Source organism: Sorex fumeus, unplaced genomic scaffold, assembly GCF_029834395.1.
Source record: "Sorex fumeus unplaced genomic scaffold, SorFum_2.1 ptg000128l, whole genome shotgun sequence".
NCBI classification, from domain to species: domain Eukaryota; kingdom Metazoa; phylum Chordata; class Mammalia; order Eulipotyphla; family Soricidae; genus Sorex; species Sorex fumeus.
Genome location: NW_026606185.1, coordinates 27,441,364 through 27,465,808, shown reverse-complemented (window position 1 = coordinate 27,465,808; position 24,445 = coordinate 27,441,364). Strand labels below are relative to the sequence as shown.

The window sequence follows — 24,445 nt, the reverse complement described above, 5'->3', positions numbered from 1 at the left end:
ATAGGTGTTTTGAATATTTTCTTTAAAAATAAGAAGTGATACTAACACTAAAACATATAGAAAACATCCAGAGTGATATAAAGTACAAAGATTAATTTCATAACCCGGACCAAAGAAATAAGCTTTATCAGAACTACAGCCAGGCTATGTTGTTGATTTAAGCCTTGAGTCACGTCTTGGTTCTTGGTATCTACATGACACGTCACTCATAATGATAGTATATCTCACTCGTGCCATAAGAGGGGCATAATATTCAAATCTACAAAAGACAAACTTCATTTTGTACTATCTTAGTAACATTGAGATATTGGGCCGTGATAAGACAATGCTATTTCATTATCGACAGTAAAATTATATATAATTGTTGATATCTTTCAGAAGATTGTATACAAAACTACATTTTATATAAATAGAGTTAAGATAATTCAGGAATAGTATCAGAGAGTTGAAAATAATTCCTCCTAAAGCCAAGGGATTGTGCAAAATTATCTTTTACCATGTGTCTTGTTAAACAAAGCTGATAGATACACATTCTGCTCCAAACTGTACGTATTATGCCAATGACTTCTTAAGACCAAAAAGCTAAAATACTTGTGGACAGAAGCCAGATGTCATGGTTGAAACTTTATTTGTCATATATTTTAGTATTAATTTTATGATCTTTAAGACTCATTTCAGCTTTAACTATACTGCTTCAACCCTCTATCACTTCAAACCCAGCAGTTTACCTTTCAGTCTGCTGCCTTCTAGAATTTCCTTGTGTTCATCCTTAAATGGAATTGAATTAAAGACTCTCAGAAACACTTCCAATTCAGATGCTGTGAAGTAGTGCAGTATTGCTGCAGATTAATTTTCAAAAGGTTTTTAAATCTTAAACTTTTTTCTATTAAAAAATCTTCTATGTGCCCTTGAAACCCTAGCTAAAATGCAGACTGTAAGTTCTGGCATTTAAGAACTTTCACAATTCAGTTTTCAGCTTTATTTATAATTATTCTCTGCTATGAACCCAGAAAGCACTTTTGGCCAAATGTTTGAAATGTGATTTAATGGAATACTATTTTCATTTTTTGTGAGTGGACGTGAAGCATTCTTGATCTGGGTGAATGCCAAAATTTATGTGTCTGGCATTGGCAACGCATCATTCAAGGTTCAAAGAACATAGTTATGCAATGTCTACTTTTTTTTTTCACACCCATATGGCTCAGGAATTAACCCTGGCGGTGCTCAGGGGACCATATGGGATGCTGGGAATCAAACCCAGGTAGGCTGCATTCAAGGGAAACGCCCTACCCGCTCTGCTATTGCTCCAGCCCCGAAATGTCTCCTTTTTTTATATTTACCAGAAGTTTGATCACAAAAACAAATAGATCTTCCAAGCTAATAAAGTTTCTGGAAGACTTCCTGAAGGCCACATAGATAACCTGTTCTGCGCAGCCGATCAGGTGGTAGTCAGTTTTTAGCTAATGTGCATCTGTCGTTGATCAAGTCGCTTCATTACTGTAGGATTCTTGGAAGTGGATTTATTGGTGAAAGCAGATGAACATTTTAGCTTTTTGATACATGTTGTTAATTATTTCCACCAAAAATTACATTTATGTCCATCTCATTTACTCAGTGTTATTTTATGTATATAGTGAAAGTCAGATACTGAGAAGCAATTGTTTCAATATTGTAAAGAAAAAATTCTTAAAGGAAAAGCATTTTTGTTGAACCCATTTAGAACTCTCTTCTCAAAATCTTGGGCTTTGAGTAAATACACTTGTGTCGCCACTGTCATTCCCTGTTGCTACCCAGTCCAAAAACACCATCATCTCTCCCATAGGCACTTTCAATAGCTTCTTGTTCTGACACCCCTGCCTCAGGGAACATTCTAAATCATCAGTGGGTAATGCATTTTGTTCAAAAAAGTTCTGTATTGTCCAGGTCACTTATTTAGTGTGAAAGACAAAAATCCTTATTTTTGCCTTGCGTCATTTTCATCTGTGTCTTCATCTCCTAGCCCTTGCTTGATCTTCTTTGGCCTCAGTAGTACCTTGATTGCTAGTTTTTAAAAACCAAGCTTGCTCCTGTCATAGGCCTGGGCTTGAGCCAGTCTCTCTCCTGGAAGGTTTTCTCAGGGCATGCATTCATTTTCTTTCCTCCTCTCCCGGGTCTTTGTTGGAACAGAACATCAGCAGCTTGATCCTGGCCTGACTTGCTCCTCTACTTTCATTCTCTGTCCTGCTTGGAGCTCTGGGTCTTTGATTATTGCAGATCGCCTTACCAGGGCTTCCTCTCCCTGGATTTTTTATGTATTATTTTAGCAAATAGTACATCCTGCGAGGACAGTGGTGGAGAGGTAGGAGAAGTCAATCAGGAATTTCTCCATACAACCCAGCTGGGGTGCAGTCTAACAGTGCTGCTGGCTTCCTGCCTGCTGATGGCTCCAATGCATTGTCACCTACTTTACCCCTCCATCCCAGGATGGTAAATGTCCTCATGTTGTCAGTTAATTCCCTCCTCAGTTTTGTGAGTAATCTTTCTTTGAAATTATTTTTAGTTAATCTTTTGAGCTTGTAAACCCTGCCAGAAACTTAACTGATCCTTATTCCTATCTAGAATTTTTTTGTTGTTGTTGTTCATACCCAACTGTGACGAGGGGCTTACTCCTGGCTCTGAATTCAGGGGACCAAATGGGATGCTGGAGATTGAACCTGGATTGTCTGCGTGTAAGGCAAACACCCTACCCTCTTTATTATTGCTCTGGATTTTCCTATCCAAAATTTTAACTCTTTCCCCTACCTTGCTTTTTTTTATTTTAAATCTTTGTATCTTATCAAATATTTCAGGTTTGACACACTTATTGGAATATAAACACCATGAAGGAAATTTTGTCTGTCTTACTGGTTCTTTATCTTTTAACAGTATGTGATTATTGTTCTTACTCTTTCTCAAAACACTGCTTTATCTTACTGAACACAGTTTTGAATTATATATTTTATATTCATCTTACAGTTAGTAAAATTACATAGATCTAAGAATTTCAGCTAATATATTCATTAGATCTTTATTTTGACTTTTTTCAAACTTTGCTGGAGTTCTCTTCTAGACTCATTTTAGTGAATATCATAGAATTGGAACTTCATTATGTCCCAGTAGCTCACTTAGCTCTGCTATATTACAAGTTCTTACCATGTTGTTGACATGAACCACTTGTGCAGACAAGTCCCTCTGCTTCATCTTTCTCCTGGTGTTCCAAGAGGGCCTTAGGCAGGGAATGGAAACTTGTGTGTAGATTAATATCAAGTATTGGTGTAGATTTGCTGTAATTTATAGAAGCAATAAATACAAATTTTCTTTGCTTAGCTATCTTGCATACTGACTTTCTCTGGGCATTTATATAATTCCAATTAAATGTGAAAGTCAATTTTTCATGCAGGTAAAATCATGCCTCTTCTATACAGTTAAATGAATTTTTCTCACTATCATTTCTATTTTTTTCATTAGGTAATTTTTTTTGATTCTTTGTCTCCCATTTGTGTTTACTTAAAGCAAAATATTTAAGGTAGCACCATTACCAGAAGGACATGGGTGAAAGAATAAAATGACAGTCATCTAGGTTTTTCTCTTTAAAAAGTCTTTCCCCCAGTAATAGAAATATTTGAACAGTTAATTTTTTTTAAAGAGCAAATATATTTTTATGTGCCCCACCAAAAAAAAAAAAGAGAGAGAGAGAGAGAAAAGAAAAGAAAATGTAGTTTAAAATTTATTAAGGGGCCAGAAAGTTAGTTCCGAGTTAAACTTCATATGTAGCTGACCCTGGTTTGATCCCTGGCACCAGATATGGTCTTTTGAACATTGCCAGGAGTGACCCCTGAGCACAGAATCAAAAGTTATCTCTGAATACAGGCAGGTGTGACCCTAACACAAACAAACCAAGTAATCTGTTAAGTAAAACTGTATGTGCAGATGATGTGATTTGTATGCATAGAAAACCCTAAACATTCTACTGAAAACCCTTAGAAACAATAAACCAAAACTCTTAGAAACATTAAACCAGTACAACATAGTGGCAAGCTACAAAAATACACAAAAATCTGTTGCATTTCTATATGAATTATAAAATAGAACAGGAAAAAAATAAAATATGAGTCCATTGAAAATAGTTTTCAGAAAATCAAATACCTAGGAGTTACTTTTTTTTTTTTTTTATATAATTTATTTATTTATTGAATCACTGTGGGAAAAGTTACAGAGCTTTCGGGTTTAGGTCTCAGTCATGTAGATACCGAACACATTTCCCTTTACCAATACTCATTTTTAACCCCGAACCCCAATAGACCCCCACCTCCCACCCCTCCCAATTCTTATGAGGCAGATGAGTTCTAGTTAATACTCTATCTACTTTGACTAGATAGATTATTTCGATAGAAGATGCACAATTATTGTTTAGAGTTTACGACCCCCCCCCCCCCCCCAATCAGACATGCTGAAACAGCGTTGTGAAATGATTTGCTTTCTACAACTTGGTTTAAGAATAAAATGATGTCTTTGGATTTCTGCTATTTTACTTATTGACCCTGGAAGAATTTCTATTAAAAGTTAGCTAGTTAAGAGATTGATTTCTGTGCCCTGGAGTCGTGGCCGTGCCGGAGAGCCGCTCGTGGGGGGCAGCTGGCGACCTCGGTGGGGCGTGGGGGACGGCCCACAAAGCCCCCCTTCCCATGAGGTCCCCGCCGCTTCCCCGAGCCCGGCTCAAACCCGCTTTCCACAAGGCTCCCGTGCGGCCGCCATCTTTCTTTCCAGAGAGGAGCGGGCGGGCTGGTCAACGCTAGGAGTTACTTTTATGAAGGACATCGAAGACTTGTATGCTGAAAACAGTAAATCGCCATTGAAGTGAAAAAGATGAGAACACCAGGACATGGAAAAATATTACATATTCATGGATTGGAAGAATTAACATTGTCAAAATCACCATGTGACCTAAAGGATAATGCAGACTGAACTGTAATTCCCATCAAAATTTCAGTGATATTTTTCAGTAACTTAGAAGAAACCCTATTAAAACCTGTATGCAATCATAAAATTCTGAGAATCCCAAAACAATCTTGAGAAAGAACAAGATCACCAAGCAGGGTGGGGAGAGATTTTGGGGATGGAGGGGGCTAGAGATGGCATAGGACAGCAGTGGTGGGTAGTGGGCACATTGGTGGTGGACTGTGATGACTTTGTAAATCGATTCCATAAACTTTGTCATAACCGTGCTACCTAAACTATAATTTTCAAATGATATTTGATAATCTGTCCTATTTTTGCCAATCTATAGCAATTAAGTTAAAAATAATCATTTTTTATATAAAATCCAGAATCACTGTGATTTTCTCTCATGCCATAGGAATAAGATATTAACTCCTCAACCTTTTAATTAATGCCTGCTTTTTCTTTGTAAAAAACTTGATGCAGGAGATTTGAGGATTTCAAGAACCTTAGAGTTTCCAGAGGGTGTCAGAGACACAACACATATATAATTTCTGTATTCCCTATTATAAGTTGATTGGTTGCTTTTAGAGTCTGGTAAGAAAAATCTCATCCTACAAAAAATCTCATCCCACAGTAATCTTTGGGGAATGACATTTGAACATGTAATTGAAAAAAATTTTAAGTGGTGAAACTTTTGAATATGAATTATTATCACTAACTTCAGGGAAGCGGAAATATCTTGAATAAATGTTTGGAGTCAGAAGAGTAGGAAAATACTTTTAAGAAAAAATGTATTTCCAGGAAAACAGTCTCGATAAAACTGATTCAGTGCAATGTGTTTTTAATGGTAAATTAAAGAATGTAAGTTTTCCCTATTAACAGATTATCTAAATTAGGGCTTAGTTTATTAACTTAACAAGAAGCAAGTTTAACTCTAGTGGTTTTACAAAGCCAAATTTTAAACTACATAGTGTTATCATGAAAATGACAGATTGTGAGCTTTTTATACATCTCTATAGTTAAGCGTTTCACATAGAATCTAACATCTTCCCTGAGTTAAAAGATATTTTTAGTACAAAACTTTTTTCCCTCAACTCAACAGCACCCAAATTCTCAAAGTAGGCCAAATTTTGTAATATACTTGGCCTTTTTGCGTTTTATTCCTTACAGCTTAGTCTCTAAATATTAACTGAATAAAACATTTTTAGTGATCCCCAGTTGGTAACTATTCTAACAGCCCTTAGCAGGTTTTTTATGTAGCAGTGAGCAAACATCATTATATAAGAAGCATGTCAACACAAGCCAATTGGCCCCAATTGGACTGGACTGTACTCATGTGATTGCCAAAGTTCAACAATTCTGACACGGTGCTGTTGTGTAAGTTAATACCAATTCAAAATTTTATTTGAACAATAGGTTGTCAGAGAGATTGTATAACTTTGGGTTATGGATCTTATAAGAACTTCTCTTGATTTACATTTCTTAGAATATCTTTTGAAAATGTTGTTAAAAAAACTTAGTACTCCAAAAACTTACACTGACATTTAATATTTGTTTTATGCTAATAAGAATCTAAAGTGTGAAATATCTGAATCAGACAAAATTATGGATTAAATGTGTGAAATTTAATAAAAGAAAAAGAAATAACATCCATTAATGACCATGCTTCTCCTTTACCATTTATGCCATGAAAATGAAAAATTATTAGATTACCCAGAAAATTTATAGAAGGCAGAGGCTGAGTCTTTTTTCTTGTACCTTTCCTCAGAGTCCTTGTGCACAGTTCTGTGTGAGGCATCTGGTGAAGTACTATTTAAGTCACACAGTATTTAGCATATGGTCCTCCCCCACTTTTTTTTTACTGTTTAGCAACTAAATATAGACTAAATCTTCACAATGTACATCAGCAATTTAGAATTTGAAATTAAGTATGTGGAATTAAGAATATTTTGGCATAGAATAGTTTTTAATAATTTGGGTATTGCAAAGAATAGCTCTAAGGCACTAGTTCATAAGATGGAAAATATTAAAAGTGTCATTTGATCTTTATAGTCAGATGTTAATAAAATGTCTGTGGTCACTTTTTTTCACTGTGTTGGCAACTTTTGCATTTAGAGTTTTAAGAAGGAATTTTTTAAAGAAGAGGATTTCTTTGCTAAAATCACCCGTGTATAGAAATTTAAAATAATTTTTTAAAATGTAATTTTCTCAATTGTAGCACCTAGAAATCAATGTAATTTATGTTGTTGGTATTTTAATTTCCCATTTGAAAATTTGTCTCTTGATGGAAAAGCACTATTTTATGGCCTATAATTAGTAGTTGCTGACATTGAATTTACTTGATTGCTTTTGTTTATTAATTGCAATTATTTGCCATTTTAAAGTATAGTTTAATAGGCTGGAGTGATTGTACAGTGGATAGGGTGTTTGCCAAGCACATGGTTACCAGGTTCAACTCCCAGCATTCCATATGGATCCCTGAGCAAGCCACGAGTAATTCCTGAGTGTAGAGCCAGGAGTAACCCCAGAGCAGTGCCAGGTGTGGCCCAAAATCCAAAGTAAGTAAATAAAGACTAAGTTAAATAAAATTGAGATTGTTTGAAATGCCAAAGGTTCAGTGGATTTGTCTTCTAAATTATTTTTGGTGCAGTGGTAGTATTTGGGGTCCAAGTATTCTGGGGATCAAACCTCTTGGGTACAGCACATGCTGGCGTGTATTCTCTTCTACCTGAGTCACAGCACTGTTATTTTAAAAGTTATTTCTCTAAGTTATTTATTTTTTAGTGAAAAGTTTCTTAATGTTCTTATTCGGTTGAAAAGACAGGTGCGGATTTTAACATAAAATTAACAAAGTCAAAATCTATTTCAACTAAGTACAATTTTTTTATATTGTGTTGGACAGGATGTGACATTTGGCTTTTTTGGCAATATATGTGTAGTTTCCAGTTTTCTCTTGTCGACATTTTTTTTTTTTTTGGTTTCGGGGGGTTTGGACAATGAATAGGTAAAGATTTTCTTTGGGGGATTGGAAAGATACTGATATTGCCACCTCTGTTCCGAATTTTAACATTTTATGAATGTTAACAGACCTCTACAGAAGCACTATTTTTTTTATTGATTGTGAAAGATATATTTATCCAAGTAAGAACTACGGGAAGTTGAGTTAATGCTGCCTTCAGATATGTTAGCCATTATGCCAGTGACAAAATTATTTTTGTCTCTGTTTAGCACTTTGTATTTGAATAAAATTTCTTGTCTAGTACAGACTATCATAAACAGAAATGTTATTGTATGTAAGTTGTGCTTTGAGTCTTTGTCAGCTAAGCAGCTGACAGTGTTCCTGTAAACTTTCATGTTCTGTTTCTTGTCCAGGATATTGGCCTTTGTAGAACAAGCCTTTGCCTTTTCTTTTCTGTACTGCTTTATATTCCCTATGACTCTGATAATGATGCCTAGGGGGAAGAGGAGCTAGTTCAGAAAGCTAAATATGCGTGTTTTGCATGCAGGAGGACCAGGTTCAATTCCTGGCACCTCATGGTCTCCTAAGTATCATCAGGAACAACTCCCAAGCTCTGAGTCAGGAATAGCCCCTAGCCACACCCAGCCCCACCAAGTGTGACCCCAAAACAACAATAACAAAATGATGTCCAAAGAATGTGTATGTTTTGCTCAAGGCCACTAGAAGGAAATATTTAGTTAGTAGATATAATGTCATTTGTGATCTTTAAAATTACTTAAAGTCTCTCTTGTTTTATTATTATTTTTTTTATAGAAATGCATCCATCATTTCTTCAGAAAGTTGAAGTTGTTTCCGAAGCTTCTAGAGAAACCTGTGAAGCTTTGAATGATTGCCTAAATCTGTTCACTAAACAAGAAGGGGTAGGTAGCTCGGAATTGTAGGGGCTTTTTGGTCTTTGTTAACTGGGCCACACTTAGGATTTGTGTGTGTGTGTGTGTGTGTGTGTGCTTGAGTGCATGCGCTCCCTACCCCCATCTTCAAGATTTTATTGTAGGCCAGGTAGGTTTTATTTACCATGTTATTCATTTCTGCATATATGTGTAGCCTTCAACCTTATAATTTAAGACCCCAAAATCAATTTTTTTTTGCTTCTTGGGTTACTGCTGGCTCTGCACTCAGGAATCACTCCTTTCAGTGCTCAGGGGACCATATACAATGCTGGGAATTGAATCCGGGTCACCTGTGTACAAGGCAAACGCCCTACCCATTGTACTATCATTCCGGCCCTAAATCACTTTTTCTTATTACAATTTTATTTGTACCTTTCAGTGGAGATTAGATTTTGGTAAAGCAAGTTAGATTAAAGTAGTTTTATATAGATTTACTTTACACATAAAGATCTAAAAATTTTATTTTTCTGTAACTAGAATAAAAACCTAATTAAATGATTTTTAAAAGTTCAGTGATATATATATATATAATTTGTATATATTTTATTTGGATAATAAAAAAAGTGATGTGAATGATCATTGAATTTTAACAAATGTATGGAAAGTCAACAATTTAATGCCACAAGAAAGTATAATCATTCAATATTTTAAATGGTTGATTCTTCTAATTTTGTTTGAAAAATTTCTTATCGTTTCTATTTTTGGTGATTTGCAGATTTCCTATTCTAATTTATTTAAATGAAGAATGATTTACTGATATAAATAAGTCTAAGTAGGGTGATAGCGTTGTAGGACATATTTGAAATGAACAAATATTAAGGTACAGGAGTCAGGTAAAATTTAATTCATTGTGAAACCAAATTCACCTCTCATGTGGTACCTGGTATGAGTGGCTGTGGTCCATTGATTGCTTTGCTTTAGAGACTCGAAGTTTGGGGATGTGTAACCACCACTTTTTTCTTGAATACACAATATTAAGAGTGATGTATCCACATTAATGTGTTTAACTTCTAGAAAAGTCATGCTATACTAAGTTTTTAATTTTCTTAGAAATGAAATGGGGGAGTTGGAAAGATCATTCAGGTGTTAAGACCTTTGTTTTGTTAGTAGGCAGTTCTTGTTTGAATCCCATGCACCACAAGTGGTTTCTTGAGCATTATCAGGAATAGCCCCCTTATTATAATTTGCTAAAAGGATGATCAAAAAAATGTTTCCTTAGAAGAAAGTTAGTGAAGATTATTGTATCTCACCATAGAGCCCTTAAGTCCTTGTATAAGTGATTATTAAGGTGTTGTTACAGGTTGTCTTCTGTGTTTACATTTTGTTACTCAAAATTGGTTGCCTTCTACATTATATTCCATCGAATCTGGTGTGCTACACCTGGTTTATCAGTGTTACAGAGTTTGAGGTGTTGTGTGGTTGAAACTGCAGCTGCACATGCCAGGGTGTCCAAAATTTCTAACAGGGTGATACAGCTGGAATTAAATTCTTAACTGACTGACAGCTTTGGGGCATGTGTGTGATTGCCAGGCTTTCAGAAGTACAGGGACATGGGGGAAGGTAGCCCATTCTGGAAGCCATGAAAGCTGGAGATTTCAGTAACAAAACTCGCATATCTGAGTTTTTCAACAAAATGATTTCTGAATGAGGCTCATCTGAGGAGTGGGATCCCACCAAGATCATGGTGGCAATTGTGGAGTGTGGAGGTTTTGGGCTGCAGGGGCTCACTCCAGTTTTTTGTAATAATTCATTTTGTTTAAATTGAATCATCATGATATACACAATTGTAAAGTTGTTCTTGATTGGGTTGCAGCAATGCAATGTCCCAACATCTGTTCCTTCTTCAGTGTACATTTTCCACTACCAGTGTCCCTAGCTTCCCTCCTTCCCTCCTGCCACCTTCCCCCATCTCTTTCTCTCTCTCTCTCTCTCTCTCTCTCTCTCTCTCTCTCTCTCTCTCTCTCTCTCTCTCTCTCTCCTTATCCCCCTACTCCTTTTGGCATTATGATTTCCAGTACAGATACTAAAAGTATACCTATCTAGTATATCCCTTTACCTACTTTTTACACTCATAACTTGTTCCAATGTGATCATCTCCAGCTATTATTATCATCCTGGTCCTGGTACCTTCTCTATCTTACCTACCCTCCACCCCACACACACCCGTGGTTTATTCCAATCATTGACCAGTTCTCTTAGACCCTATTTTCCCTGACTGTGGCTATGTCTGTGTATGTATACACATATATACACACATATATGTATATATGTATATTATATACACATACATATATCACTATATACCACAAATTAATGTAGTCATTCTATATTTGCCCCTTTCTCATTTCACTATGCATGATACTCTCCAAGTTCATCCATTTATAGGCACATTTCATGAATTCATTTTTCCTAACAGCTGTGTAGTATTCCATTGTGTAGATGTACCATAGTTTCTTTTTCCCTTCGTTTGTTCTCAGACACTCCAGCTGTTTCTACATTCTGGCTATTGTGAATAGTCAGAATGAACATAGGGGTGCAGATGGTGTTTCTGCTGTGTGTTTTTGGGCCCTAGGGTATATTCCCAGAAGTGGTATTTGTGGGTCAAACGGGAGATCAATTTCTAATTTTCTGAAGAATGTCCATATTGTTTTTCAAAAAGGTTGGACCAGTCAGCATTCTCACCAACAATTAAGAAGAGTCCCTTTTCTTCCCACATCTGTGCTTGCACTGGTTGGTCTTATTCTTTTGGATGTGTGCCAGTCTCTATGGTATGAGATGATATTGTCAATATGATTTGCATCTCCCTGATAATTAGTGATGAAGAGCACTGTTTTATATGCCTTTTGGCCATTTGAATATCTTCTTTAAGAAAGTTTCTTTTCATTTCTTCTCCCCATTTTTTTGATGGAATTGGACATCTCTTTTCTTGTAAAGTTCAACCAGTGCTTTGTATATCTTTGATATTAATCCCTTATCTGAAGGGTTTTGGATGAATAGCCTTTCCCATTCTGAAGGCTGTCTTGGTATCTTGGTCACTGTTGCTTTTAAGGTGCAGAAGCTTCTTAGTTTAACGTAGTCCCATAGATTATTAACGTAGATGTACCATAGTTTCTTTTTCCCTTCGTTTGTTCTCAGACACTCCAGCTGTTTCCACATTCTGGCTATTGTGAATAGTCAGAATGAACATAGGGGTGCAGATGGTGTTTCTGCTGTGTGTTTTTGGGCCCTAGGGTATATTCCCAGAAGTGGGTCCCATAGGTTATTTTTGCTTCCACTTGCTTGGTCAGTGGCATTTCATCTTTCAAGATAGCTTTAGATTTAATATTGTGGAGGGTTCTGCCTACCTATTTTTCCATGACCTTATGGATTCCAGTCTGATGTTGAGGTCTTTAATCCATTTCTATCTGATTTTTTGTGCATGGCATTAGATAGAGGTCTGAGTCCTAATTTTTGCATGAAGCTGTCCAGTTATCCCAGCATTACTTGTTAAAGAAACTTTACATGCTCCACTTCATATTTCTTGCTCCCTTACTAAAGATTAAATGATCATATATCTGAGGGTGTGTGTGTCGGGACGTGACTCCAGTTTTATCCACACCTCTTCTCATCCTTTCTTCTTTTCTCTGGTTAGAGGCAGATGTCTCCTTTGATCCTGATTTAATAGTTGCCCCCTTTCCTTTAGAATTTCCTTCTCCCTAATAATTCCCATCTTCTTAGATCTATTTCCAGTTTTGAAAATGTGATACTTGATTTTTGTCATTCCTCAATTAGCCCACAGAAAGTGATACTACCCATATCATAGTGTGTCAGAGGACACCCCTAAATTATCTTGCTTGTCCTTTGAAGTATTTAGAATGCTTAGATTTCTATGGCATCTTTACAGCAGCTTCTTCATTGTCTTTAAAACGATCTTTTTTTTTTTTTTTACAGTTTAGCTTACATGTTTATAATAGTATTTTTTTTTGTTCTTTATGTACAGTACAGTACACGGGCTGGAGTGATAGCACAGCGGGTAGGGCGTTCGCCTTAGAAGCGGCCAACATGGCCGACCCGAGTTCGATTCCTCCGCCCCTCTCGGAGAGCCCGGCAAGCTACCGAGAGTATTCATATGCCAGACACAGTAACAACAAAGTCTCCAATGGAGACGTTACTGGGCCCGCTCAAGCAAATCGACGATCAACGGGAGGGCCTTTATGTACAGTTACTTCACCTCACCACCACCAACATCCCAATGACCTTTTATTTTATTTATTTATTTATTTAAATTTTTATTAGTGAAACACCATGAGGTACAGTTGTAGACTTACAAATTTTTGTGCTTGGGTTTCAGTTATACAATGATTGAGTATCCATCCCTCTACTGGTGCCCATTCCCCACCTCCAATGCTCCCAGCATCCCTCCCATACCCCCCACCCCTGTGGCAGGGCATTCCCTTATATTCTCTCTCTCCTCTTGGGTTCTGTGGTTTGCAAAAGAGGCATTGAGTGGCAATCATGTTTGGTCTATAGTCTATTTTCAGCATGCATCTCTCATCTTGGGGGTGTCCTCCCAACACCCTTTACTTGGTGCTCCCCTCTCTATCTGAGCTGCCTTCTTCCTCAGCATGTGCAGCTGGCCTCCAAGCCATGGAGTGAACCTCCTTGTACTTATCTCAGCTATTCTTGGGTGTTAGTCTCCCAATTTGTTACTTTATATTCCCCAGATGAATGCAGTCTTTCTATGTCTGTCCCTTTCTTTCTGACTTATTTCGCTTAGCATGATACTTTCCATGTAGTACCACTTGTATGTAAATTTCATGACTTTATCTTTCCTAACAGCTGCATAGTACTCCATTGTGTAGATATACCAATGTTTCTTTAACCAGTCATCTGTTCTCGAGCACTTGTTTTTTTTTTTTTTTTCCAGAGTTTGGCTACTGTGAATAGTGCAGCAATGAACATAGAAGTGCAGATGTCATTTCGACTGTACTTTTTTGCCTCGCCGGGATATATTCCCAGTAGTGGTATTTCTGGGTCAAATGGGAGCTCAATTTCTAATTTTTTGAGGATCGTCCATACTGTTTTCCAAAAGGGCTGAACCAGTCGGCATTCCCACCAGCAGTGAAGGAGTCCCTTTTTCGCCACATCCACGCCAAGCCAACACTCGTTGCTTTTGTTCTTTTGAATGTGGGCTAGTCTCTGTGGTGTGAGATGATATCTCATTGTTGTTTTGATCTGCATCTCCCTGATGTATAGTGATGTAGATCATTTTCTCATGTGCCTTTTAGCCACTCAGATTTCTTCTTTGGGAATGTTTCTGTTCATTTCGTCACCCCATTTTTTGATGGTGTTAGATGTTTATTTTTTTCTTGTAGAGTTCAGCCAGTGCTTTGTATGTCCTTGATATCAACCTTTTATCAGATGGGTATTGGGTAAATATCCTTTCCCATTCTGTAGATTGTCTTTGTATTCTGCTTATTGTATCTTTTGAGGTGCAGAAGCTTCTTAATTTAAGATAGTTCCATTTGTTTATCTCTGTTTCCACTTGGTTGGTCAGTGGAGTGTCATCTTTGAAGATATCATTAGCCTCAATATCCTGGAGGGTTTTGCCGACCTTGTCTTCAATGTATCGTATGGATTTTGGCCCGATGTTGAGATCTTTAATCCATTTTAATCTGATTTTTGTGCTTGGTGTTAGGTTGAGGTCTAAGCCCATTTTTTTTGCATGTGGTTGTCCATAAAACTATCTTTTCTTATACCTGTGCCTTGAGTGCTAGTATTCTTTAGGTTTCTATGGGTGACATTTTTCCTAAGTATTCTCTCTGGATGATCTCACCTCCTCCTTCAACAAGAAATCCATGATGACTCAACTGTGTACCATAAATCTTTTCTAAGTTCTAAGAACCAGTATATCCAGTTGCCTTTTGAACATTTACCAGTGGTTCTACCAGTAGCATTTCAAAACCAATGCTTCTAAAATGGAATCATCAATTCAAGTAATAAGACAGAATTATTACCTACTCAGTAATTTAAGCCAGGGACACAGAGGCTGTCTCTGGTTTGTCTGGCTTCCTTATCTCCACCATTCTCAACCCTTGCTATTATACTTTCTGTATTTCAGTGTCCTCCCTCCCATCTCCTTTCTTGACCCCAACCCACAAGTTCTTCATTTTTAGATGCTCTTCTCAGAATTGCTCCTTTGGATAATGAGCCACCCTTTCCTAATCCCAGGTTCCACCCTTCAAAACTGGGTTAGGCATCCCTCCAATTCAGAGTGTTCCCTGCCCCTGAGCACTAACCAACTTGTGTACCATGACATAATTACTGAGCTGGAGCTCCTTAAGTAGCTGGATCTTAGTGTAGCATTGGTGTCCAGTCCTGAACAATGTAGTAGTTGATTAATAAGTAGGTAAAGGCAGAGATACAGTATAGTGAATGGTTCCGGCACTTAGTGGCTTTGCATATGGCCCAACAGGTTCTATCCCCAGCACCACATATGGTCCCTAACCCCTCCTGAGCACAGACCCCAGGAATAAACCCTGAGCACTGCTAGATGTGATTCAAAAGCAAACAAGTATTTGAATAAATAAGGAATATGCCAAGGAAGGGATTGTAGCTTTTGGGTCAGACCCATCAGGACCTATACTTTGCTACCTCAACCTTGAGCAAATAAATATATTCTACTTCTAACTTTGAACAAGAGATTACAAATGAGCAATCTGTCCCTCAGTCCAGTTCCTGAGACATTTAGGTGAAGAGTAAACTGCCTTTTAAAACAAAGCAGCCATTGTTCACTGTGTTGTTTGCTGTCCAGTACCCCTTACAAATGGAATTTGCTTTCCAATATTCAGTAAATGGGGAGAATGATTCTGTGGCAGGAGTTCCTCTTAAAAGTCAAATGTGACTTTTCACAATATATTTAATTACCAATTTAGTATTTTAAAAGAGAGAAAAGCAAATTAACTTTTCTGCGACAACATGAGACCTCACTGATGTGAATTCCCAGTTTGCTTAGTAAGACCTGGAGTCACATCTTTCAGCGGTCCTGCAAAAACCGGCGGTTAAAGTTGCGACTCTGAACTTCAGAGCATGGGGTTCACTGGTGGGCTTCCCTGTCCTGAGTCTGCCTGCCTTCCAGCCACATTATCGACTTGACACTGCTGTTTTAGCTCAAACTGTAGAACAGAAAGTGTTAAAAAAATTTTTTTTAAAAATGTGAATTTTAAAATGCGGAGTCGGCTCTTAACCCTTCGCTGTGAGTGCAAGTGGCCTCCGGCGTCCAAGGGGGGCGTTCGGAGGCGCGGCGAGGCCGGTCTTTTTCCCTTTCTCCTCCCCGGGGGGGCCCCCCCTGGCTGGCCGTTTAAAAGTTGCGGGGCCGCGCTGCCCACTCCGGACGCGTGGGAGCCGGTGCGGGGGTGCACGGCCGGCCGGAGGCGCCCGCCCCGAGTAGCCGCGGCGCCGGCCGGGGTCGCGAGCGAGCCGGGCTGGGCTGGGCTGGCCCCGGGCCGGTCCCACCTGAGCCGCGGGCCGCGGGCGGACGTCGCCGGGGCGGGCGGGCGGGCGGGCGGGGAGCGGGGAGGAGGGGCGGGAGCCGCCCGCCGCCGCCGCCAGGCCACTGCCCGCGCCGCTGCAGCTCGGCCCGGCCGGCCGTGGGGGGCGGCCCGCGCCAAGGTGACTCGCGGGGAGCGAGCCGAGCCGCCCGGGAGCTGGAGCGCGCCCGCCCGAGCCCGGCAGCCGGCCCAGGTGGGTGTGCGCGCGCTCGCGGCCGCAGGGACGACGCGGGAGCCGGGGAAGGCATGGGGGAGGGCGGCCCGGCGGGATCCAGGGATGTAAGTAACCCGGGAGGGCGCGGGAGGGCGCGGCGGCGGGGTCTCGCCTCCCCCGGGGGCCGCGGCCGGGCCGGCGCGTCCGTCTCTCCCTCCCCCCTACCCCAGCCCCCTCGTTGCTGAACGTTGCTGTTAGGTCAGTCGGGGCCGGGGTGGGCGGAGTAAGGCTGTGAAAGACATTATTGTCCTAAATAACCTTCCAAGTTAGTCTTTTTTTTTTCCTTCCCCCCCCTCCCCTTCTGCATGTCTCTGCCCTGCTTGACATTGAGATGAACTCAACCATCCAAAGGCCGCGAAAATTCCAAGGAGAGGCGGGGAAGTGCTGGAGTGGATTGAGGGAGGAAAGGAAAATCCGCCCGGCGTGGTGGTCGGGGGGTGGCCTTGAACTCGAACCATTTGATGGGCGTTTTTGATTACTCATCGGCTTCCTTCGTAGCCCCAAATCAGAGGACAGTCGCATTCCCGTGCTTTCGGAGCGAGTGGCTAGTTGTTTCGGGTTTTCTGTTGTGCTGGCTCCCCCCGCCCCTCCCCTCTTTTCCAGGAGCGGGTGGGGGCGGGGAAGAGGCGAGGAAGGTATGCCGGGGAAGAGCTCTGTGAGTTATTAAAGGCATTACAAGTTTCTTCTTAATTTTACTTAGGATCAGAGACAGAATCCAGGCGCTTCATTAAAGACAGCACTGCTTAGCACGAATCTTCCAAAAGTGAAAAAAATACTTGAAATGTGTGTGTTGGTGGAGGACGCTGTGTAGGCTAGAATATGGGAATCTCAGTGTTCATTTTTGTTTCATTTGGGGGACGTAGTTAAGCTGTGGTTCAGGCGTGTCTTCCTTTCGTCCTGGAGCTGAGGACTTGGGCAAGTTCGCCCTGTTTCACCTGAGTAGATATTTAATATGATGTTGGAGAGTAGGAAGCGGTTTCAGTCTTTGTTCCAGGGCTACTCTTACCAGACTCGGGTCTTAAGGGAATTCGAATTGCTGTGAATATAGTTGCAGGACTTTAGTCTTCCTTCTGGAAGCCCTTTAAAGGTAACTTTCGTCGGATTTGATTGTTAATGAAACTGACCCAAATAATCTCTCTACCCTGAGTTGTGCACCCCTTGGGCAGAATGGGGAAAAATGAAAATGCTTGTTGGTTTCCTCTTTAAAAGCAGATGCGTGCACCGGGATCCAAAGTCATTTATAAATAGGTTAAGCATGTCTTGTATATCATATATCAAATAATAACAGGACACTATAAAATCTTTACTTGAGGTATGACATTTTACATTTGCTTTATTTTAAAAAGGTTTCAGTGAACTCACTTTTGCAGAATTCAGATAATGATTAATTATCAGTTCTAAAAGGGTTGTAAGGAAATAGATTTCTGTAAGAAGTAGAACTTAAGAGTTTTGTCACACCAGGGATTGAACCCAGGGCCTTATCATGAGCCGCATTCTTGGCTAACTGCATAGAAACCTTCTTGAAAGGCATTGTAAAATAAACCAAAAGAGTTTGAATCTTGTTTTGGGTATTTAGAGTCACTGAAAGATTTTAATCAAGAGAGATTTAATCAGATTTGTTCTTATGAGGATTAGAGATCAGGTTTGCAAGCAGGATGACCAGATGCAGGCATTCAAGAGACAATCAGCCTAGATTCTATTTTTCTATTTTCTTTATTTCTGGTTTTTTTTTTGTTTTTTTTTTGCTCTGGGGGCAGGGTTTGTGTGGTTTGGGGCCACACCTGGCTATCTCATGGGTTACTACTGACTATGCACTCAGGAATTACTCCTGGCGGTGCTCAGGGGACCATATGGGATGCCAGGAATCAAACCTGGGTCAACCGTGTATGAGGCCAGCTTCCCCCTGCCCCCTGCTTCCTGTACTTTCTGGCCTCCAAATTCTGTTTTCTCAAACTTCGGGTCACAACCCCATGTAGGAGTCTCCTAAGTCAAAAATTTTTTTTTTGTTTTGAGGTAAATTTCTTTGTGATTTCTTATTAGTAAATATATGATCTGTGAACTTATTTTAAATACCTGTATACCTAAGGTTGCTTAGAAATTTCTGGGCTAAGAGGAGCCATGAGTGGGAACAGTTTAAGAAGGCCTCTGTTTTCTTAACAGTCCAGTATTCTCTAGAGTGGACAATACCTGCCTCGGAGGCTGAGCCAGTGCTGGAAGGATGGGACAAGTAATAGGCTCGAAGTAATTAGGGGGCACATTCTGTTAGTTCCTTAAGATGGATTTTCATTGGGGGCGCTAAGTGATTTTTTTTTCCCCTGAAAAGTCAAAGTATCCAAAGCCAGTTGGGAATCCGCCCAAAATGATGACTGTGGAAAAGGAAAGTAAGATGCAGAGCAGGAAGAGAGGCATCACCAATAATGAACATAAATGGGAACTATCATAGATTGAGTATTAGGGATGATGGCAAAGGTGGTGTCCCAGAAGCAGCTCAGGTGTGTGGCATCAAGCCCTGACTCTCAGGTGATTTTGAGGTCAGGGACAAAGGAAGCTGGGGAGGGTGATTTCACCATTGGGGATGATGACATCCAAGTCAGGCCATCCCTCCTTGTGCAATAAAAATTGGAGAATCATTAATATCGGGAGTCACCTAACAGGTGTGGGAACTGAGGTTGTAGGAGTAAATGTCTAGTTGAGAAAATTTGAAATCAAAGCATTGACGACTGACGTTTAGAATCAAGAGGAAGGAAGGCAACAAGGAGAACAGCTAGAGAGGTAGGAGTTTAAAATAGTTTAAAACTTTTGAGTCCCTTAGATTTGGTAGCAAGGAGGTCTTTCTAGTCTTGAATGAAGGAAGTTTTCAAAGTATGATAGAGGAAGGAACCAGATTGCAGTGAGTAGTGTAGTATATGGGAAGTGAGAAAGTTGAACTAATATAGACTGTGATTCAGTCATGTGGACTATCATCATCTAAGTAGTTTTGTTCCTTTTGTGCCTCTTATTTTTGATGTTCCCGCGGCCTTCAGGACTGTTAAATAGAAGGTGAGATGGTGGAAATGTATATTCCTTCCTCATTTTTCAAATAGGTGATCGTCTAACTGGTGCTGATTCACTATAGAAAATGCTGTTTGGTAAATACCATGCTGTTAATGGCTATCGGACTATTTTAGTTTTCTATTTCCATTTGGATCAGCTTTAAGAAGTTGTGTATTTCTTAGAATGTATCCCTTTCATTTAAGATTTGAAATTTATAACATATTTATAATGGCTTCGTATTGTCCTTTTAACTTATGTTGGATATGTAGGTATGTATTCATTTTCCTATTTTTTTCTATTTTACTTTTCTTATTGTTTCATGGATGGTTCCAGTAAGTTTCTCTTTTTAAAATCAATCTTATTGGATTAGAAGTGAAACAAGACCAATGGTGGAGGGTTTTAAGAAGCTTGGTGGTAGCAGAGGTGTAGTCATTTTGTACATCAAGGCCATAAATGTTAATGTTGTTATAACCATGTTATCTAAACAGCAAGAAAACATTTTAAAGTTTTTTAAAAATTTTTTTAAAATGTAGGAGTACTGCTGTCTATTCAGCCATTGATTAAGCTGATGGAATTGGGCATGAACTCCACGTTACTTTTTTTTATTCAGAATGTTAATTTTATTTTATTATTTTATTATTAATTTCCCCCGCCCCCTTTTTTTGATTCACCATGAGATACAGTTACACATTTTAAAGTTTTAAAATAAAATCAGTCTCTAGATTCTCTAGTCTCTAGTCTCTAGTCTCACTGTGGATAGTGTATGCTTCATGTATACAAAACTCTGGGTTCAGTTCCTGGCACTAAGAAACAGGATAATCTGTTTTTATTTGGTTATCTTTAAAATTTTTTTGTGTGTTTTTTTTTACCTAGTGATATATTTTGGTACCCTTTATGTTTTCTTTATTATCCTGAAACTTAAAAACAGGTGATTTGTTCTCAGTTTGTTCTTGTCTAGATTTCAAGTTGCATGTTTTTGAAATTGTTTTCTTTTTTTTTTTAATGAAGTAAAATAATTTTCTTTAGAAGTTGAGAGGTAGAGGAAGAAGGGAACGAGAGAGGGAGCATTATAAAGTAAATGAAAAAAATTATACAACCCAAGTTGGGATGTGGATGATTTGGAAGTAAGATCTCATATATTTCTTTCCTTCTGTTCTTTTGTTTTGTTTTTGGGCCACACACAGTGGTGCTCAGGGCTTACTCCTGATTCTGCACTCAGGGATCACTCTTCGTAAGGCTCAAGGGACCATATGTGGTGCTGGAGATCACAGATATTCAGGTGCAAGGCAAACATTCTGCCTTCTGTACTATCTCTCCAGCACCCCCCATACATTTATTAATGCTAGTATCTTGTATAGATTATAATATTATATTTCCTAGGCTTTACTGTTCCAGGCCGAGGCTGATGCAAATAGTGACAAACTATTATTCTCCTTAAACTTCCTAAAATACATACAATTTTGGAACTTTTGTCTTTTCCCAATTTTTTTCTCTTCTCCCACTTTTTTCTCTTCTCCCTACTTTTTTTAAAAAATTCATTAATATTTTTCCATTTCTTTTCCCTCACATGCTGCTCACCATTCTATTGCTTATTCTCACTCTTCAGTGCCTTTCCTGTCTCTTGATAGTTGGTGCAAAATGGATGAGCATAATTCTCCAGCCTTCTCCTACCTGCCTTTTTGCGTCCTCCAAATTTTATATCCCTCCTCACTCCTTGGAGGATTTTTCCAATACCTGCTCAATATATCGCATCTTGCTTTTTCTTTCTCAGTCTTTGTTCCAGTACCAAAGAGAAGTGAGTGGGTAGCCTCGATTCTCTTCAGATCTTCCAAGGTCCACATTTTTTTTTTCTTTTTTTATTAGTGAAACACCATGAGGTACAGTTATAGGCTTACAAATTTTGTGCTTGGGTTTCAGTTATACAATGATCAAGTGCCCATCCCTCCACCAGTGCCCGTCATCCATCACCACGGGTCCAAGGTCCACATTTTTACCTAATGATACAGTACAACTTATAGCAAAGTCTGGGAAAGTTGTGGGGAAGAATTAGGGCAGAGGCTGTGACAGCCTAGGAACCTGCTCTTTGGCATCCTGTCCTTTGGGCTCCCAGATTAGCAGCCCCGTATTGCTCTTTGACTCTGGGCGGTTTGTCTTGAGGTCTCAAAAACATCCTGTGTTATATGTTTGTTAACACAGACCTGTTCTCTCGACTTTGGGGGTTGCAGTGAGCCTTGAAGGAGGTAAGCAAAAACCTGTCATTTCCATTAGATTTCCCAGCCTTTGTTTTCAGAAAAAGGAATGGAAGCATTTTGTGCTCAATTCAGGGACAAGGAAGTGGAATTAAAAGTGGCTTGTGGCATGGGTGTTGGATCAAAGGAACCCTGATGGGAAGCAGTGGGTGATGATGATAATGGCAAAAAGCATAAGAGTTTTGCTCTGGTTGTTGGGAGAACTCCAGGGGAGCGTCAGTCCGCTGGTGGAAGGGAGCAAGATATAAATACACTGTTAATCTCCTGGCTGGGTACGGGGCTGGGGTTACATCATCTCCTCAGCATTGGACGCTGCTGCGTTCAGGAAACTGCCTCTTCCAGCTTACCTGAGAAATCAGCCTTCACTTCAAATATTTATGAGGGGAATTTTTGTTGTTGTTGATGGTTCTGAGTTTTAAACAGATAATTAAAATGAACATGTGAATATAATCCTCCTTGGTATAATTTCCTGTGATAGAAATGCTTTTGAATATTTTATTTTTATGTCATAATCCCAATGTAGAGAATAAGTCTTACATTCTAGAGCATATTGTGTGGTAATTTTCCAAGGTTGTATTAGGGACTAAGTCAAATGCTGCTGCATAAAACTTATTATTATTGTTTTTTTGCTTTTGGTGTTACACCCAGCCATGCACAGGGGTTGCTCCTGGCTCTACACTCAGGAATTACTCCTGTAGTGCACGGGGGACCATATGGGATGCTGGGAATCGAATCCAGGTCAGTCGCGTGCAAGGCAAATGCCCTACCCGCAGTGCTATTGCTCCAGCCCCATAAAACTTATTTTTTCAAAACTACAGCAGTACCTCTACACTCACAAAGGCACCTCCACAAAAAAAAATTGACCAATATTCACTGATCCATTTCCTATTATTTTTAAGATGAGGAAAGTAGTGCTTGGAAAGAGGAGAAGCAGCTTCCCCAAGTTTGTGTTGTTGTGAACGACATAAGTTCAGAGCAAACTCCAGGGTCCAGAGAAGTAGCACAAAAGGCAAAGCATGCTCCTGTGGCCCAAGCAGCCCAAGCAGCCCTGGTTTGAATTCTGGAACTGCATGTCATCTCCAGCCTTGCCAGGTGTGATCCCTGAGCTCCCAGCCAGGTTCTGAGCACTGCTGGGTGTGGCCCCCAAACAAAAACAAAACCAAGAAAATATCTCCCATACAAACTCTAACCCAGAACTCTGCCTCTCACTTGATTGCTAAAGAACAATCCCTGTGTGTCACAAATGATCTTGAATTAGGAAAATTTGTCCATTAGAGAAGACACTTTCAAAGCTGATAAGGCTTTCTATAAGCTAATCTCTCAGTCTGAAAACCAAATACCAACTTTGAAAATAAATGCCCAAATATTTTAATACTACTTTTAGATTTTGCTCAAGTAACTACCCCCATGTTCTCAAAACAAGCCATGCCCTTCAGCTTTTTGTCAAATTTTATGATTGTGAGAGGTCATATCTTTGGAAGATGGAGAATTTCTCTCTTACCCTCTACAGTCTACATTTTTGAAAATGGGGCCCATAGAAAGTGGCCCTGGTGGGTTGAGGCTGGGAGGGTCCTCCCAAGAGCCCTGCAGACATGCCTCAGAGTTTGTCCTAAGATTAAGCCAAACCCTCAGAATGAAATGCTATCACCTGAGTTTGGTTTTCTTGTTTCTCTTTCTTTTTCCTTTGTTTTTGTTTTGTTTTGGGACCCCACCCAGTGATGCTCCAGGGTTATTTCTGGCTCTGCACTCAGGAATTACTCCTGGTGGTGCACAAGGGACCAATTGGAATGCTGGGCATCAAACCCGGATCCATCATTTCTAAGGCAAGCACCCTACCCACTGTACTATCGCTTTTGCCCCCCCCCCTCCATTTTTCTGATAAATGTCCTCCCTAACACACTTAATTAAATTATTAACACATTTCTGGTAAAGGTGTTAATGTGACACCCACAGTTTCTATTGAGAGTTACTTAAAAATAGCTTTAATCAGATTATTTCATTGCCCTATGATCCTCTTATTCCTCTATATATTATCCAGAATGAGGAATTAGAGCTAAGGGCAAAGAGGGAGTTTGTTTTCCCTAAAGAACTTTTTTTTTTCCTTGTGGACAATTAAAAGGGCATAATTGTATTTCTCTTTCTATTTTGGCCTTAAGAGAATTCAGAGCCAGATTTGTGACCTGTCCACGGTATCTGTGTAGGTTTTCTCACCTGTATGTCCTTCCTTAATGTCATATCAAAAATCATTATTTTCATAATTTTACTGTTTGGAAATCACTGGGTTACAGAATTCTTTTGTGAATTAGTTGAATGTGCCCCAGAGTACATTTCAGTGCAATGATTATATTTGGGAAGTTTCTGCAATGGAAAGCACTAAATAAATAGTTGCTAAAATGTTAGGAATAGGTTGGTACTTACTACTTTGATTTTATGTCATATGCATATATAATATAATAACTTCTAGTTTCAAGAAACACAATTAAAATACATTCCATCCGCACGGCAAAGCCTGGCAAACTACCTGTGATGTATTCGATAATCCAAAAACAGTA

The 24,445-nt window shown here is 39.4% G+C and overlaps 1 protein-coding gene across 6 annotated transcripts in view; it reads left to right on the top strand.

Moving 5' to 3' along the window:
- OSBPL1A (oxysterol binding protein like 1A) overlaps positions 1-24,445 on the top strand; it is a 207,209-nt gene that overhangs the window by 72,623 nt on the left and 110,141 nt on the right. The window contains exon 14 of one of the 6 annotated variants that reach the window (XM_056138043.1): positions 8,732-8,838. In XM_056138043.1, the coding sequence (XP_055994018.1) occupies positions 8,732-8,838 (107 nt within the window). Of the gene's footprint in view, positions 1-8,731; positions 8,839-16,429; positions 16,677-17,050; positions 17,247-19,285; positions 19,384-24,445 lie in introns of those variants that run through there. The other 5 variants (XM_056138050.1, XM_056138049.1, XM_056138046.1 and 2 more) reach the window with 5 other exon arrangements.